General features: G+C 46.6%; 2 protein-coding genes across 3 annotated transcripts in view; both read right to left on the bottom strand.

Moving 5' to 3' along the window:
• Positions 1-4,928, bottom strand: RBP7 (retinol binding protein 7). Its single transcript, XM_048518922.1, has 4 exons — positions 4,751-4,928; positions 2,634-2,812; positions 1,099-1,200; positions 1-241 (listed from the first exon to the last, which is right to left on the bottom strand). Exons 1-4 carry the CDS (start codon positions 4,821-4,823, stop codon positions 191-193), a joined length of 405 nt encoding a protein of 134 aa, XP_048374879.1. The 5' UTR covers positions 4,824-4,928; the 3' UTR covers positions 1-190.
• Positions 2,703-18,883, bottom strand: part of NMNAT1 (nicotinamide nucleotide adenylyltransferase 1) — a 21,979-nt gene continuing 5,798 nt past the window's right edge. The window contains exons 2-6 of one of the 2 annotated variants that reach the window (XM_048518918.1): positions 13,934-14,104; positions 12,160-12,343; positions 10,758-10,903; positions 9,491-9,866; positions 2,703-2,812 (exon numbers count right to left, since the gene is read on the bottom strand). In XM_048518918.1, the coding sequence (XP_048374875.1) occupies positions 2,806-2,812; positions 9,491-9,866; positions 10,758-10,903; positions 12,160-12,343; positions 13,934-14,051 (831 nt within the window). In that variant the 5' untranslated portion in view covers positions 14,052-14,104 and the 3' untranslated portion in view covers positions 2,703-2,805. Of the gene's footprint in view, positions 2,813-6,829; positions 9,867-10,757; positions 10,904-12,159; positions 12,344-13,933; positions 14,105-18,883 lie in introns of those variants that run through there. The other variant, XM_048518917.1, reaches the window with a different exon arrangement.

The following is an 18,883-nucleotide window of genomic DNA, read 5'->3' on the forward strand; positions in this document are numbered from 1 at the left end:
TTGCATTACCAAAGGTTATCTTTAATAAGTGCTGTTAATAGTTACAGCTTTTTGCTTTGAAGATCCATAGGAAAATACAGTCAACAAGACACTTGAAAGCTGCCATTCTGATCTGCTTCGGAGCACCTGTGCATTCACACTTTTACAAAGTTGTAGAGTTGTCTGCCATGTTACATCTCTGGAATTGGCTTCATGCTCTCTTGAAAATCTGCATGCTGACTTGGTCTTCACACCGGAGTTCCTATAAAGGAAGGCACATTAATATTTCATCATCTGCTACTTGGATTAGACCGTGACATCACAGTGCTTGGGAGGGAGCTTGTGGCTTAGAGACGGAGCTCCTGCTTTGCATGCAGATTCAGTCCCCAGTGAAAGGATCTCTGGTAGAGAGTGTTTGCCAAGATGACATCATAGGAAGGCTGCAGCCAGACAGCATAGGAAGAATCACCAATGGTCAATTTAATAGTACAAGGCAGCTACATACATCCACATGACTAGCGGGTATTCTAGGTGGGCTGTCTCTCTCTAGACATAACTAATTTAAATAATTAGTTTGATTACTCTCCAGGCACACACAGTTTACTGGCTATTGTGGGCTTTCCAGACTGTGTGGCTGCAGCCTAGTAGTTTTTGCTCTTAGGGTTTCACCCACATCTATGGTACCCCACCATGACATGCCTCTGAAGATGCCAGCCATAGATGCAGGTGAATTGTTAGTAGAAAAAAAAACTACCAGGCCATGGCCACACAGCCAGTTGATTCAGTCTGTGAAAGCCTTTAACTAAACACACGGTTCATTTGAAGATTCAGATGAAAATGTTCTAAGAGCTGTCATTCAAAACAAATCTCAATGGAAGATGAGTTTTTAAAACATAAAAAAGAATCAGAAGCCATTGTCAATGGGATCCTCTAATCAGCGTTATTTCCTGCGGGTTATGGCAACCAAGATACAGACCCTTAATGCAGCCTAAACTCTGTTGTACAGCAGGGATGGCAGAAATGATAGAAAGTGGCCGAAGTTAGTTGGGGTCAGAAGCAAATCTGGGGCAGAACATTCCTTCTGGACAGTCAGTGGCTTTGCTACTCAGTATTACATACCAAATACAGTTCATCTCCTTCAATCCAATGACTCCATCCTCTGTTTTTCTTCTCTCCCGTTTGGACACAGACGAGTTTGTCACTGTCCCAAGAAACCACACTCTGCATTTGAAGAGAGAACAGCATCAACATGTTGCTTCTCACAGCGTCTGTGTTCCGAGTTAGACATCTCTCCCTGCGCTTCCATCCTGTCTTGAAAACCCTATCCTCTAAACTCAGTTTTAAATTTTGAACTCCCATCGCAACTTACAATGCAACTGGAAAACATCCATAGCAAAGTTAACTAAAAAAAGAAACTGCAGCTCAGTCAGCCAACTCAGATATCGCCAGTCAATATCCACAAATGACAGGGAATCATCAAGCTACAAAGAGTTTGAATCCGTAAAGGAGGAGAAGAGTTTGAATTTATACCACCCCCTTTCTCTTCCATAAGGAGACTCAAAGGGGCTTACAAACTCCTTTCCCTTCCTCTTGCCACAACAGACACCTCGTGAGGCAAGTGGGGCACAGAGAGTTCTGAACGAACTGTGACTAGCCCAAGGTCAACCAGAAAGAATGTAGAAATGCAGAAACAAATGTGATTCATCTGATGTGAGTCTGCCGCTCACGTGGGGGAGTGGAGAAAAACCTGGTTCTCTGGTCCACCTGCTCTTAACCACTACACCAGTTGGCTCTCTAAATAAAGAATTAAAACATATGCTGGAAAATCAATGAAGAAGCCCTTCTCCTGATACAACTACCAGGTGCCTTTCCACTGTCAGGGTTCTATAACCAAGAGCACCCCATTCTCGGTAGCCCTCCATTTAACTTTTGAAAGAGTTAATATTTTAAAATTTCAGCCAGGTTCGTGTAAGAACAGGTGGTCACTGGCTGTACTTCCTTAACTCCTTTGCTCTTAACAGCTGCAGAGCAAACCAAGATTTAACTTGCAAGTCTTCTTTGTAGCAGCAGTATTTCATTTGGGTAGTAGGAAATACCCTTACCTGTTGAGGAAGCTGACACAGGGGCCTCACCTGATAAATGCTAGGGGAGGGGCTGTGGGTCAGTGGCAAAGCATTTACTTGGTGTACAGAAGCCCCCCCCCCCCCCCCCGGTTCAATTTTCAGCATTTCCAGTGAGAAGGAACAGGTGGAAAGTGATATGAAAGACCTCTACCTGAAATCCTGGAAAGCCATTGCCACTTTGAGTGGACAGTACTGGTGGACCAGCAGTGGACCACCTGGTGGACCAGCGGTCTGATTCAGTATAAGGTAGTTTCATGAGTTCATGTCCAGTATCTCTGGATATGAGGGCTGCTAATGGCTGCCACATTTTCCTCAATAATCAAGGGCTCGCTATGCCATATCACACAGTGGATCAAGCTGTGGAATATCCCTATTCCTGATGTAGCTATGCAATACATATCATATTCATACACACGGACCAAGGACGGTGTGGTCGTTGGTGAACTGACACCACATTTAATGCTATCAAGAAGGGGAGTGAGAGTCTGTGTAATTCAACCTGCATGATTTTACCTTCCATTGGCCTCTCACCTTGCATTTTCTGTTGTCCAGACCTTTGTTGTCTTCCTCAAACTCTTCCCCAATTTTGAACTGGACAAAGTAGTTCCGGAAAGTGCTTACTGTGCGGATAGAGAAGGCGTCCCCTTCCTGTTCAATAATCTTCTGGGGTTTCAGCATTTTTGCTATCTTCCGAGTTGCAAAATCAATACCTGGCAGAGATAAATAAATCCAGTCTATTTATGTGTCTTGCCCGCTGGATTCAGCAGTCATAGCACCATTGGCCTGACTTCCCCCCTCCCCAACTAAGGCTGAAAATTAGACTCCAGTCAGACCATTGGCAAAGAGAGTTTGTAAGCTAGCATGTGGACAAAGACATGTCAGTTCTTCAGGATTTATGGTACTCCTCTGGTTCAAAGGCTCTGTCATAGTTTGGTCTTATAGGAACTTCATACAGGTGTGCTGAAATCAAATCTTCAGCTGCTGCTTTGCTGCAGCCAAATAGACACCTGCTTAGCCATATTTTCAGACCTATTTGTTATATATCTGCTAGAAATGGGAAAGCTTTGCATCCTACAAGTTTGCTGAACAAGAGCCAAATGCTTTTAAGAGTAGCCTTCCAAAGCCAATCAAGTTAATAGGTTGCAAGTTGAGATGGCATAAGACCAGAGGTGGGATCCAGCAGGTTCTCACAGGTTCCCGAGAGTAGGTTACTAATTATTTGTGTGTGCCGAGAGGGGGTTACTAATTGGTGATTTTGCCACGTGATTCTTGCCTTAGTTACGCCCCTCCTCTCAGCAGTAGCGCGCAGAACTTGAAGCAGTCTAGCAGGAGGTGCACCGGTGTGCGTGGCAGCCTGCGCCTGTGTGCATTCGTTTCCCGCCCAAGGACCAGCGCAGCAGCTGCGTCCTTGCCACAGCCCCGCCCCAGGAATGCCCAGCCACGCCCCCGTCATGCCCCGCCCAGCCCCATTGGCGTTACACCACAGTTTGAATCCCACCACCATGGGAACCTGTTACTAAAATTGTTGGATCCCACCACTGCATAAGACCTATTTTTAGATACTCTGCAACATATTTGCAGCCTGAAATTAGAAACAAAAGCACAGAATGCACTCCCCTCCCCCCCCCCGCACACTCAACTAATGCTTGCTACCTTGCAAGGCTGTTGCGAAGAGGCTGCCTTGAGATCAGTGGGAATGAAACTTCAACAAACAGACCTGAGGCAGCAAGCTTTTGAAGAGCTCATGCAGCTTACTTCATAACAAATTTCAATTTTTCATTATACCCTCCTTATTCCATGAAATAAGTCATATAGACCCATTTTACAGATGGAGAATGCAACATACCTTGATAACATCATGGCCCAGACTTATTCCTCCTTTACACACATATTACATAATTTAAGATACCTCAGAAATCAGCATACAATGGTCCTCAGAAGAACATGTCAGTAAATGAAATTTAACCTGGATTCTATCATAGCAAGAGAATTTTAATACTTAGGTTTTGACTTTCAAATAGCAATTTGGACTTTGCTGGCATAGTCCAACTTGTACTGCATGCTAGCGGTAGAGTCATAGAGTCACACAGTCTCATTGCAACAGGCTTCTTGATATGCTGCTCATTTAAAACCAGTTAGTCAAAAGTAGAGGCATGCATGGGATTATAGTGTGGTTTATCAGAACGTCACAATTTGCCTGTGTGACAACAGTTGCAACCAAGACACTGACAGTACTATCCTAAATAGAGTGACATGCTTTTAAACCCATTGCTGTCAGTGAACCAATGTTAAGAAAGACGTCTTCTCCAAGACCTTGGAGAATCACCAGCAGACAGATCAAACACTAAGCTAGATTGAAGGTGGGAAATTAAAAACCTGGTATAGTCTAAGGGCAATGTGACATCCCACAGCCAGGCTTACAAGCAGCCAACCAAGGACACAAGCTAGAACAAGAAGAAAAACTGCAAAGATTGGGACAAGTAAGTTTTTGTTACAAAATAGTGGCTTCTACATACAAGAAAAGACAGAGTACAATGTCCAGAATGGGAAACAGCTATCTTCCGGACAAAGACCTTGACCAGTACAAGGAAAGGTTTTAACATAAACCATGGGAAAAGAAAAAAGGGATCCGAATGATTCCAGCTTACCTAAGGCCAGCATATAGCCTTCAAAATTATCACTAGAAACGAAGTTCCAGGTGCCACTGAAATCCACAGGCATTATTACAGGCAGGCAACACACACCAAGAGAAGACAATTGGAAGCACACAACTCTCCTTCCCCAGATCCCCTATATATGGGGAACATAAGAGGGCTTTCAGCTGGCCTCCGTGGGTGGGGGCTCCTGATTAGCCAGGGGGTGGAAACTGGAGCTTGGAGGAGAAAGTTCACATTGGCTGCAATCTTTGCCGTGGAGTCAACTGGACCAGTCCCTGAGTCACAGGAAAGGAGGGTGGAACAGAAAGCAATTTAACCACTTCTCGGTCCTTTTTTGGGGTCAAATGCGGGTTTCCATTCAAATCTATGCATAACAACAAAAGGTGGGAGACAGTGTGTGGTGGTGGTGGTTTGACAGTCAAATCCAGACATTAAAGTTATTGAGCAGTCCCCCCACTAAAGAATGCTAGGGGGAGAAAGGTCTAGTGGTTTGTTTTTTTTTGGAAGGTGTGATTTAGAAAGCCCCGGGTCTAACCTCAGGTAACCAGAAGTGCTGCTCACAGGTGAGGGGAAAGGCACTCTGCACATGCTCAAAGGCACTGCTAAACATGAAGTTTAGCCAGAGGTGGGATCCAACCAGTTCTCAACACTTCTCTAGAAGTGGTTACTAATTTTTTTTCTGAGTGCCGAGAAGGGGTTACTAAAGCAGCCTCCCTGCCCAATAGGGACTGGAGGTGTGTTTGTGCGGCAGCGCCACTGTTTGAATCCCACCACCATCGGAACTTGTTATTAAAAATTTTGGATCCCGCCACTGAGTTTAGCATTATGGTTGTTTTGTGTGTTCCAGATGGGCGGGTCACCTAGGACTTGTACACAATCTGAAGACCATTGAAAGTGTTTTGAGATGGGTTTTTCTTCCCATATAGTCTTTTTTTTTGTCTTTGGTAGAAGTGACAGGCTCCTGCAGAAAGAAATGATGTTTCTTCAATAGATGCTTAATGGGACTTTACTAACCAGGTGCTATTATTGGCCACTTTGCCCTGGAAATGCTTCAACTGCCCATTTCTGTACACTAAGCCTCTATTAAAGGGACTTTTTTTCTCCAGGCCTGTTGGCAACTGTATGCCTGACCCAGGTATTCTCCTCCATGTTTGTCCTTCCTCTTATCTCTGCCTTTACCGGGTAATTGGTAATTAGAACAGCATTGTTGCTTGCAGCAAGGAGACAACCCAGGACCGAGCATATATTATTTTCAGGCCAATAGCTACTTCTTCCCTTTGTTATAATGTCTACCCTGCAAAGACAAAATTGCAAACGCACCAGTGGCTCTTGCTCCTTTGCCCAGTGACCTTCAGCCAAGATATACTGCCCCACCCCCCATGAATAGAATGAAGCAATTACCATGTGCTAAACTTTACTCTACCAACATGCTTTTGCCAGAGCTGCTTATATCCTCCTATCTGACAATGTGTGGGTGTTAAAAAGGAAGTCCCTTTTGTTCACAGGACTCATGGAGCAGCCAGCACAGACTCTGCTGCCCTAATGCATTGAGCAACCACAGGCTAAGTAAACTGGGAGCCCCTTGGGGACCTTGAACTCTGATCCCGTTCCTCAACTCAAGCTTGGCACAAACATGCTGACCTCTGCAGGAGCTGGTGACCCGGCCCTCTGGTTGGCTTCCTCTTCTTGGCATTGTTCTCTAGCCTCTGGTGTAATGAAAGACATAGTTAAACAAAAATAGCACCTCCACCCCTACCCAACCAGCCAGGACCACTAGAGCTTTTCTGCACATTATGGCAATGAACAAAGTCTGGAAGGGGGAGAAATGACCTGTCCCTTTAACAGAGGCTTCCTGTGTTGATATGAGCAACTGAAACTTCTCATGACAGTAAGGTAAAGCCTTTCACCTGGTAAATAACACCACATTACGCCTCTATTAAAGAGACAGGCCATCCTCCTTCCAGAAAATGGATAATCCTAAATGTTTTCTTCTCTTGCTCTCTTTTGCTGTGATGCTGTTTTGAGATGACCCCAGAACAGGATGCGGCTGTGAATAGAACACAAATAGTCTGTTGTGCAAGTCTGGTTTTATTATAATTTGTTCACATGACCATTGAGCATGGTTGATTCTCGTGCAGCATTAAGGGCAAAGAAAAACCAAAAAAAATCAGCATTAGGATTTAAAAGAGCAGGATTTGGGGGGGACAGCAAAGTGTAAAGTCTGCAACGGAAGATGGCCAAGTAAAGATGGGATCCTCAGGTTCGAACTGCCGATGCCGGTGACCAAATGTTTATTGCTTCTGCTTCTCATCTCACATCAGCAGCGCTAAATCAACAGCATTTGTCTACATAAGTCAGAGCAGAAGTAATACTCTCTGTTCTCCTAGATATATTTAGATGATTGCACAAATCCCTCTCCCTCCCTTCTCCGGAACCAACCATGGTTAGTATGATGTGTGCAGTAATCTGAACACTGACCAGTGCTGGCTGCAACCCTGTGTTTTCAACCAAGGTTAGAACCAGGCCTTCACATCCAGATTTGAGCTATCCATGGTTAGCCCTCAGCTCAGAACAGACATAATGCTAACCATGGTTAGCTCTGTGTGATGGCAAATTCGCATGCAGGAGAGGAGAAGAGAAGAGGCAAAAGGAGGAGGAGAGCCAGTGGTTGCTTTGGTTTCCAAATCAGGGTGAGAAGATCAGGCAGCGTTACATCTGCACCAGATCTGTAACAATCAATAAGATCACCAAAGCTGTGGAACAGGTTCAGATAAGCAATAAGAGAACATAGTTTAGAATAGATGACCAGCAGGAACAAACCCTTATGTTGATGGTGCATGCTTGAGATGAGTAATAAAAAGCTGTACCCGTTGCAAGGCGCCAGTTTTTCATCAGGCAGCACCTTCCCTTCGTCACATTAGTTCTGAAGATGTTACCTTTGGAGAGCTAGCATGTGAACAGCAGCTCACTGGAGGGGGCCCTACATGACTTGTCACCTGCCAGCTGAATGACTTCACCTGCCACTGGCAGTGCATGTTGTAAGTCATAGCATGTGGCTAGAGGGCTCCCTCTCAAATTAAATTGCGGAGGTCAACCTTAAAACCAAGGCCCTTGCTCTCAGTGATATTGCTAACTTGTACCTGCACATAGAAAACTAGCAGGCCAGCAAGTAAGGCTATTCCTGTCAATAAACCTTTTTTAAAGTGTATAGGTCACAGCCTCTGCCACTTCCAGTCTGGGGCAGTACAACCCAGACATGGGTTTTAGTACTTCAGTGAAAACTAGACCATTCATTACAAATCCAGCATTTTTGAATCTCCTGTGGAGAAGCTGCATGTTAGAGTCATCTTGCCAGGAAGTCATGGCCTGTAGCATCCAGACAGTTTTGGCATGATCCACCTGCCCCTAGGCACAAATGGAAGACATCTCCTAATACGCATCCGATAAGGCATACGAGCTGCAATCCTATACTCCCTTGCACAGAAATAAGCCCTTTGGAATCAGTAGGATTTACTTCTGAGTAAATGTGCATAAGATCAGAGCTGCCCATCCCTGTATGAAAGAGCACCAGAAAAAGGAGGTTCTTTCCCCCCTAAGAAATATTATCTGCATCACAGCCATATCTTAGCAAAGCACGCTGCTCCTTGGTTGGAACCCTCCCATCTCAGCAATCCACAAAGACGACTCTTCACAAAACCCTAAATCAAAGGGCAACTTAGTTGTATTCACAGAGGCCATCTGAGAGTCAGGTCTACAGCAAAGAAAAGAGCAGGACTGGAGCTACAGGCTGTTACTATTCTTGCTGCCACATAAGGTCTACACATGGCCAGGTTTGGCAAAGGAAATCAGGTTCTCACAGTAAAAGTGACACTCTTAGGAAATAACGGTAAGTCATCACTTTCCAGTTTTACCAGAACTTCACACTCTTGGTGACTTAGGGTTGCCAGCAGCAAGGAGAAGAAAAACAAAATCCTGTCCCTTTAATAGAGGCTTAATGATGTTACTGACCAATTGATGTTAATTACTCTCCTTGCCATGAAAAGCTTCAGCCACCGATTTCTACACTGTAAACCTCTGTTAAAGGGAAAGGACATTTTCCTCCAGGCCTGCTGGCACCTCCTGAGTCACTCAAGCTTTTTTGTCAACGACAGTCTTGGGACTGTGACATTTCCAGCATAATATGGACTTTGTGCGTACAGCTTCCCTGAATTTAGGCTCATGCCAGCTAACTATCACACGTGTCCAGATACACAGCAGCTTCACACACACAAACAAGCATTATGCAGCCTGATCCCAGTTTCCACCGAGAAGCTCAGGTATGGATCAGGCCCATTGCTCACAAGCGGCATCTACAATGCAATGGAAGAACTGGGGTTCACATTCATAAAACCAGGGTTGCCAACTCCTTTGCTGGCTTCTGCTCCTGTGCCTTTAACAGCAATTAGATTTATAGACCTGGATAAGCAACCATGCTCATCTGTATTTTGTGGCAACTTTTACCTGCTGATTTCTGCTAACTAAAGGTGCTTGAAAAAGCGCAAGAGCAGGCCATGCCATGGTTGGTCAGTTGGCAACCCTTCATAAAAACTTGGGACACTATTGACTTCTGTGGCCAGAGAAAGGACCAAAGATTTCAGCTGCTACAGTACACATTTTTTTGCAAAGCATGCCTGTTTCCTCCTCCCCACCAAAGACAGATGGGTCAGGGTTTAACTAGCATCCTTAGCATACCTCTGCAAAGGAGCTAGAATGACACCACTATTCTGTTCTTCACTCTCTTCAGAGTATAATTTGTGCTTTTCAATGTATGCCAGAACACTGTCAGGCACCAAGTATCGGACACTCTGGCGCCTCCTCAGGGCTCTCCGGATTTTGGTGGCGGAGATGTCATTGCTGATCCACTCCTCCACCAGGTGAATGTTTTCCTTGCGGCGCCAGAGAATGTCGGATTCATAGATGAATTTCTGGGCCTGGTTCCCAGCTCTGGTGATGCACACCATGCCATAGTCGGTCAGGATTTCCGAAATGTCTTCTCGCTTCCAGAGATTGGGGACAGCAAATGACTCCAAGATATCTGTACCACACAGCAACTTCAGCTGGGGAGTGCCTGAAAAGAGGTCATGAAGAAGAGATATATCTGAATAGCCATTTCCCCAGTTGAAAAGTAAAACCAGGGTGGTTTGTACTGCATTGATTTAAATTCCACATCAAAATCCTGCACTACAAATAAACTGCTGGATTCTGCAATCTGCATGCATTAGGCAAAGTGAGCAATCTTGTATTCTGTCTTGTGTGGTCAGCTGCACAGTTTTCTTCCCCACGTTTTACTATCCTGAACTATTTATTTTGTGTTGTCTAATCACTGCGGGAAGTAAGAAGGTAAGGAGCTTTGGGCTGTCAACACTACGCATCCTAGTTGACTCTCTGACTTCTTAGATTCTTAACAGTGTTGTTCAAAACTGTTTTCAATGTTCAAGTGCATCTTTATAGCCATGAGAGCTAGAAACTTACTTTTCAAGAGTTTAGGTTTCCAGAGAAGCTGGATCTTTGTACCTTGTACCAGATTTTGTACTTTATTCCCCCGCCCCCTCTTCATGGTCCCACAGAATCATAACTGATACATAGTCGGGAGAAACGCTGAGCTTTCGTTAAAAGGGCCTGAGGGTCCTTTTGACATAATAGCACCGAGATAATTACTAACATCCCCCAAGTGACTCACATTTCAAAAACAGTTGCAAAATCAGTTTAAGTACTGAATCGCTGAAGAGAGATTGACAAGGTTACAAGCATGAACCAATAGGTGCCTGCCAACCAAGCTTTTTCCTCAACACACTGGAAATTTGTGCACTTTAAGGTACATAACGTATGTTAAGTCACTTTCACTCTAGGTCTAGCACACTTCAAAAATTGAACATTTTCACCCAAAAGCTCCATTTTCAGAAACTAAGGGGGACTCTGCTCCCATCTCTATTCTCCTATAGTTGGATATACAGTTAACCTTTAGTTTCTGAATTAAGTTGGTTCCTTCTGATGGAAAGATGGCCGCCTGCTTCGTGTTTCCTCTTTCGGCCTGGTTTGCTGAGAGGAGGAACTTCATCAAAGTTCTTTGAGGAATACAAATTATTCAAGCTCTGTTGATGGTATCTACAAAAGAAACCAAGACTTTACCAAGAAACAAATGAAGGGGGTGTTGCATAAGGCCTTGAAATCCCCATTTCCTGAAAATCTTATTTGGCAACTTCGCTGGCTACTGAACGTTCACCGAGCATCACCCACACGCTTATGAGCATATTTTGGAAACCTCGCAGGCTAGGAATTTTAAAACCACGGCTGAGATTCTAAGGAAGCAGTAAGCCGCAACCAGCACCTTTGAACAGACCTGTTTCCCCGGCTGCTGGCTTTGCAAGGAGGTGTACAGAGAGCAGAAAGCAGGCATTATTCTCTAGCTGGATTTTTCTTTTTATTCAGAAAAATCTCTCCTTGGAACCCTTTGAATTGACACGAGGAAAAGCACAATCCAGGGGCTTCCCGTCTGTTCCCCCACCACATGTGCAAGTCTCCATAATTTATTCTGTATCTGAAGGCAGTAATAAGAAGGCGCTCTCCAAATCACTCAGGCCATTTTTACACTGCTCATTCAGCCCCCTTGCACCAGTGGAGCCAGCCTTGGAAATACACTGCAGTTTTCACGGTGTATCTCTGCTTTCCCTATGGGGACTTTTAAAAACTGTAATTTTATATTGCTTATGTAGAGCATTTCATTATCATCTTTATTTTTCCTGGCAATTCTTTGTTCAAATGTTATTTTTTATTTTTCTTGGTAATTCTTGTTTTAAAGTCTGAAGCACACTGTAGCTTTCAAAGCTGACCATTAAAGTATGCAGATTATTTTCTTGCTCTTGAATCCTACTTGAGGTTGTGTGGATTTTGATTTATGCCTATTAAAGGTTAATGGTTGGGATGGTTGGGGCACTCGGGCCGTTTCTGTTCTCACTGACTTTCTTTCTGAACTTTCCTTGAGCAGGAATGGCAACTGGGACAGGTAAAAGGGGAATAGAGAACCCTGCCTCGGTCTGCTCTGCTCAGCCCGCCAGCTCCTTCAGGATCCGCATTTGTTGTTAAGCCACCCTGAGCCCTTCGGGGGAGGGCGGGGTACAAATCTAATAAATGAAATTAAATGAACTATGACATAAGAACATAAGAACAAGCCAGCTGGATCAGACCAGAGTCCATCTAGTCCAACTCTCTGCTACTCGCAGTGGCCCACCAGGTGCCTTTGGGAGCTCACATGACGACCAGAAACTTGTTCGTGAAAAGTGAGACTCTTAGCAAGCTAGACTGTGTGGCCAGCACCCCATTCTGAGGCTTTCTGGCATCCCTGCACAGATCCAGCGCAATACCTTAGCACCTTGACGGTCTCCTGCCATTCGTTCTGGCTGCTTTCCCAGTTGCTCACTTCCACCCAATCGGAGCTTTCTGTGGCAAGCTTTGCCATGGTCATTCGGTGGCTGGAACTGATCAGACCCTTCTTCTTGTAGGCATCCCCCACTGGTGAAATGATCCCTTTGACCACTTTGTATTTCCCTGTGTGGAAGAACAGAAATTGTTGACCGTTGGATCCCTCGTTTGGCTCAGCTTCCCAACATCAGAGAAAGGTGGGGTATAAATCTAAACTCTTTGTCTTCTCCCTCTTCATTTTGGGGTGTGTGTGTATTTCACTGTTATTACTTGATATTAAATGAGATTTGATATTAAATGAGACTTGATATTAAATTAGATTTATTGATAGATAACAGCTGTTGTCGTCTTCAGTATGGGAACTAAAAGCTGCTGTGGAAGTTGCCTTGCTGAGAGCACCAGGCACGAATTATCGCGAATAAATAAATCATTTAAGCCGCCACGGTGCCCATTACCGGATATCATTCCAGCAGGAGCATCTGGAAAGCCAAAAGCTGGCACGAGACCCTGGAACCTCCCCTCCCCACATGTCTCCTCTTTGCTGCCACCAAAGCAAACAGAGCTGGGAGCCAAGTCAGGATTTTTATATGTTCCTTGTTCTCTTCACTGCATTCGCCCTTCTACTTACTGGCAGACCGTTCTCTGTTTAATTAACCGGTCCTGCATTCAGGTTCTCTCCTAGCAAGACTGGGTAAGGATATTATTACTATAAAGATGCTTTGGGGAGCCAACTGGCACTGAAAAAGCAGGGATATAAATTTCATCAGGAAGTACAGTCAGAGGATGACAGCGTTTCTGTCATCGCTCACAAGGAGAGGGAGGTAAGCGTATATTCCAGGAGGCAGACCACAGCAAGGCCCGGATGGGACTGCGAAAATGTTTCAAATGGACCTGCTGACTAGAACCTCCAACAGAATGTTCCAACTTGGATAAACTCAAGAAAGTCTTTATATACTCAACACATGTGCTAGCTTGGGCCTTGAACAATTGCAGGACTGGGGGGAAATTTGGACCCTCCCCCAATGCCCCCTCCTGGATACTATCAATTCTCTGGACCTTGAATAGGCTGATTTCTGCTTCCCAACCCCACCCCCCCCCCCCCCGCCCTTGAATAATTTTCAACTGCTCTGTACATTCAGTGCACGATCATTTCTCACTGGGCCATTTCAATAGATGCCTCCCCCCCTTTCTTTCGATTTACAGATTCATGTTTTTCTGCATACCTAGAGAGACCCTAAAATATACTAGGACCCCCAGTCAATCTGTGGGCAACCCAGCTTCAGTAGTTGTGGGACTGGTTCCACACACTTCACTATTATCATGAATGATATGGCTTCAAGTAAATCAAACCATAGGAGTCTGAACCAGTCAAAAAACAAACAACAAACAGCAGAGAAGGGTTAATTGATTTCGACAACCGCCCAGTCTTTCCGGCTGGAGGACAGACTGCATGGTTGCCAACTTTGGGAAGGGAAATTTCTGGAGATTTGGGGAGGATTCAGAGGAGGGTGAACTTCATTAGGCTATAATTCCACAGAGCCCACCTTCCAAAACAGTTGTTTTCTCCAGGGGATCCAACTTTTATAGCCCAGGTTAATCTTGGGAGATTTCCCACCCTCGGCCTCGCCTGGAGGTTGGCAACCGAACGGACAGACCCTGTGACAGTCAGAGCGTATCCTTGAGGACCTTCTTAAGCTAAGGGGCATTGCTACTTACCTGTGCCATTCAAGCCATCTCTTGCCAGTTCGAAAAGCCGGAGGTGCATGTGGGTGATGGGGTTGAAAGACCCGCAAGCCAGAAGAACCACCGCGATCTTGCTGGCGGGACTCTCCATCGGCCTCTTCTGCTGCCACAGGTGCGAAGGGAGACCTGAGTCGCAGCAGCGCCCTGTTGCAAAAAAAAGACAGAGGGGCAGGTAAGTCATCGCCCGGCCTCAGCGAAGCGCTGCAAAGCGAAGGGCCGGAGCGAAGCACGAATCGAGACGGATTTCGGGCCGGTGCAAGGAGCAAAACGTGGGGAGAGGGGCGAAGGAGGCTCCCTGTGCCGTCGGGGGTGCGTCACACTCCCCCCCTCCCCCGGATCTTGGTCCCCAGTTTGATGCTCCCCTCTGGTCTGCAAACCAGGATCCGGGGTGGGGGGACGGAAGAGCCGGGTACTGAGTACAAGATGTGGATTCCTACCGGTTTGGACGGGGGTTTCTCTCCTTTTAAAAAAGCAAGTTTCCAGTCCTCAAGGGCTGCAGAGATCTGCCATGCGCAATGCCTGTTGAAACCGTCGCGTTTGCAGTCCTGCGGGGGCGGGGGGGAGGCGCAACCGGCTCCCGTGGGCGGGGCGGCGGAGGGAAGGGTCCGGAAGCCCCCCCTCCGTCCTCCCCCCACCCCCGTGGCTGGCCCATCGGGCCAGGTGGGCTAAGCGGGCGAGGTTGGTACCAAGGGAGTCCGGGCAAGCGCTTTGTACCTGGGCCGCAAGGGGTTTGCAAGAGACACTCTGCACGGGCTCAGAGACACTCGGGCATGAAGCAAAGGTGTGTCCTCTCGACCCCACCGTGGGTGTTGGTGGACGGGGTGGGGGGCACTCTACACGTTTGGAGGTGCCGGCGGTTTTATTCACCACCTCGCTATTACGTACCAGCTGTGTGCCCGAATTCTTCCTAGCCAATGATGCCAACCTCCCGGTGGGACCTGCAGATCGTCTAGAATTACAAAATATCCCTAGACTGCAGAGATTACTTGCCCTGGAGAAAAGCGGGCTTTCTATATCCTGCTGAGGTCTCATCCCCAGACCCTGCCCTCTGCATGCTGCATCCCAAAAACAACTGGATTCAAATCCCACCTGGATGGCGGGGCTCAACCTGGACAGACTCTGCTCTTTCTCCCCAGGTCCTTGGCAGCTGGCTATGATCCACTTCTTCCTTGCTCACGCGGCCTACCACTTCAGTCGATGGCTACCCAGGCACCACCGACTCCGACTGTAAGCACCACCGGGCGTTCAGGTTGTTCCCAGCCTCACCCCTTCTAGTCTTCCTCCCCTGACATTTTGCAGCAGGACGCCAGCTCCCAAATCCCTCTGATTTTGGGCTTAGTGCCATGAGCTGACAAATCTCAGAAGCTAAGCTGGGACAGCTCTGATTGGTACTTGGGATGGCAGACCACCAAAGAAGTCCAAGGTTGTGATGTAGAGGCAGGCAATGGCAAACCACCTCTGAATGCCTCTTGCCTTGAAAGCCAGTGGCGTAGTGCCAATGGGGCGGGGGGCGCCTGTGCGTGGGCATAGAGGGGACATTCTGGGGCGGGGCACACGCGTGCCCTGGGCGCAGTCCCCCCTCGCTCCACCCCTGTTGAAAGCCCCATAAGATTGCTATAAATCTGCCGTGACTTGATAACACTTTTCAACAACCAATAAGAGTGCACCCACCCCCCACCCCAAATCTTTGGGGTTCTGTGTTAGGTGACTCGATGGAGAACTTGAGCCCTGAGTGGACCTTGCCCACCTCCCATACAAACTGACTGCAAGGCACTGGGGCTTCTGTTGCACAGGGGCTCCTTAGTAAAAGATCCAATCTGGAAAGGGTTTTTAGAAATGTGAAAACGCCCTCCTAAGAGCCATAATCACCATATCCCATCATTCTCTGGTCCTCCATTCCTCTTTGAAGGCCTTCAATCAGATATGACCATTGAATGATGCTTGGAACCAGCCCACCCTCAAGCCTGCAGCTTGGTGGGAGAGAGAGAGATTCCCAAATGACAACCATGTGATTGCTTGGGTGTTTCCCCCCCGCCCCTGTCTTTCTTTCCCCAGCCAGGCTGTTGTCTTCATCCTTGGACTCTCTGCTCTCCTTCTCCAAATCTACATCCTGTTAAGGTACGAAGCGGCCATTTCTTAATTGATTTGCCTCCCTCGCAATGTCCCTTTGTATGTTCGCATACCTTCTCGAATATAAGGATAGCTGACCGGAATTTCTTGAGATGTTCTTGAGAGGATAGAACTTACAGTCTGGCCCATTGGGATTTGGGGATTGGTTTTGATTTTTTAAAAAAAATACAAATCTCTGTTGACAAGAAGGCTACCAGCTGCTTTCCTGAAGGTCTGAGGGTTCAAACTCCACATGCGGAGGACTGAAAATACAATTGAAGGCTGAGTTGGGAAACAGTTAGGGTTACACTGACAGCTCATAAGAACATAAGAACAAGCCTGCTGGATCAGACCAGAGTCCATCTAGTCCAGCTCTCTGCTACTCGCAGTGGCCCACCAGGTGCCTTTGGGAGCTCACGTGCAGGAGGTGAAAGCAATGGCCTTCTGCGGCTGTTGCTCCTGAGCACCTGGTTTGCTAAGGCATTTGCAATCTCAGATCAAGGAGGATCAAGATTGGTAGCCATAGATTGACTTCTCCTCCAGTATGGTGACCATCCATTTCAGGCCTCTCTGACCTTGGCCTGATTCTGTGCAGTGTTATACCAAGAGGCAAGACACGATTGAATTCTGCAATGCTCTAAGCGCAGAAATCAGTAGTGAATGCAGAACTCACACCCCAACCAGCTCCAGTTGTGTCTGAAAAAGGAGGCAAGATTCCAGCTGTTAAGCAAGTGATTTTAGTCAGTAGCACCTTAAAGACTACATACACACAGAGTCTCAGATAAAAATGTTAGCATGGTCAGTTGAGGTGCAGCCGTCAAGAAAATTGCATGCTTCTGCATCAGAGCATAGAACAGATTTGAGTTCAGTAAAATTTTAGAGATCAACAACATTTTGGGGGTATGAGTTTTCAAATCTGTTCTATGGCAGCCTTGGCAGACCAACACAGGAATCCTCTGAAACATAAACTGATTTTGTATCTCAAATATACAATTTTAAAAATTGCATCTTTTAATTATTTGGGATCAGCGGCCCTTGGGGGACAGGAGAGTTTGCACTTTGGAAAACTGGTGTTAGCTGTCGGAGCCCAGGGGTTAGAGCGGACTGCGAAAGGTGTGATCACACACAAAAAAATGATCAAAGATGAATATTCGGTACAGGAAGTGGACCTGTCTGGTTTCTCTGTGTCGCTTTGCAGACCAAGGTCTTCTCACTACTGTGGGCAGCCTCTTCTTTACAACCTGGTCGGAAGCATCGTCTTTACTTTCTTCACCATAGGTACGTACAACAGCAAGCCGTCTGTCAAAGACAACTGTGCCATCGGACTGCAGTTTGAGGGTCTATTTTATTTTATTATGATGCTCAGACATGCTTAGGAGCAGCAGTGGCGTAGGAGGTTAAGAGCTCGTGTATCTAATCCGGAGGAACCGGGTTTGATTCCCAGCTCTGCCGCCTGAGCTCTGGAGGCTTATCTGGGGAATTCAGATTAGCCTGTACACTCCCACACACACCAGCTGGGTGACCTTGGGCTAGTCACAGCTTCTCGGAGCTCTCTCAGCCCCACCCACCTCACAGGGTGTTTGTTGTGAGGGGGGAAGGGCAAGGAGATTGTCAGCCCCTTTGAGTCTCCTGCAGGAGGGAAAGGGGGGATATAAATCCAAACTCTTCTTCTCCTTATGCACATGGGCTTCTGTGTAATAGGGGATTTTCGTGGGCGTGCTTCCCCACTGTTTTTGGTGACTTTCTTGGAACAAACTGCTTGCAGTGATGGACGATAATAGGCCTCCATGTCGTTTGTACCCCCTTTTCTTTCCAATGGGGGCTTAACAACATTCTCCCCTTCTGTTTTATCGTCACAACAACCCTCTTGAGGTAGCTTAGGTTGAGAAGCCGGATTGGCTATGGTCAGACAAAAGGCCACGCTGATTCTTTCCCTTCCCCTTTCTCGCCCTTCCAGGACTGGCCTTGCTCCTGGTCATGGTGGAACCCCTGACAGGGGAGCTGAAGATCATCTTCTCCATCTTTGGAATGGGCTCGTTTGTGGAAGGAGTCTGCACGGCCATATTGACATCATTAGCAGCACAGTGTGTTGGTATTGTTTTGGTTTGTGCTTGGCCCGCACACCACAGGATTTTGGGTATCCAGGGTTCTTTAGACACCTTCTGAAATGTATATAAATAGAATTTGGAGATCCCCCCCACCCCCCCGCTTCACACACATATAATTGTGTGCCAAGGAATCCAAACCGTGTGCCAAGACAGACTTGTAGAGATGATTGCATGGTAATCAGTTTTGCATATGCATGCTCATTTTGCATAAACTGATTTGCATAAACCAGGCTGTTTTGCATAACTCATTTTGTTTTTCTTAATCATGGGGAAGGATTATCAAGCTAAGGGGCACTGGGGGTTGGTTTGTTGCTGTTGTTTTGGAAAAGCAGGATACAAAAGAAATAGACGACCACCCTCCATCTGATAAATCCCACTCAACGATCTGGCTGCCACTGATCCCTTTGGTGGTTACGCCCAAGAAGGGGCAGATCAATCTGGCCCAACTGGGCACAAACCCAACCTGTTAGAAATCCCTCACTCCATTATATCCACTGATCCACTCTATCCTATCTAATCTCCAAGGTGCTCAGGGCAGAGTTCCCTGCTTCCCCACCACCCATTTTAACCTCACAACACCCCTGTGAAGTGGGTTAGGCTGAGAACATGTGACAGGCCCAAGGGTCACCTTGTGAGCTTCATGTATAGGAACAGGGAAACACATCCAGTTCACCAGATTAAAGTCTGCTGCTCATGTGTAAGAGCA

The sequence above is a fragment of the Sphaerodactylus townsendi genome, linkage group LG16 (assembly GCF_021028975.2).
Source record: "Sphaerodactylus townsendi isolate TG3544 linkage group LG16, MPM_Stown_v2.3, whole genome shotgun sequence".
Taxonomy (NCBI): domain Eukaryota; kingdom Metazoa; phylum Chordata; class Lepidosauria; order Squamata; family Sphaerodactylidae; genus Sphaerodactylus; species Sphaerodactylus townsendi.

Bases quoted from the DNA above. Each gene is read 5' to 3' on its own strand.
- RBP7 (XM_048518922.1), bottom strand. From the start codon at position 4,823: ATGCCTGTGGATTTCAGTGGCACCTGGAACTTCGTTTCTAGTGATAAT. The intron at 2,813-4,750 runs GTAAGCTGGAAT...TATCTCTGCCAG, and splicing joins AGGCTATATGCTGGCCTTAG to GTATTGATTTTGCAACTCGG. The intron at 242-1,098 runs GTATGTAATACT...CTTCCTTTATAG, and splicing joins AAGGAGATGAACTGTATTTG to GAACTCCGGTGTGAAGACCA.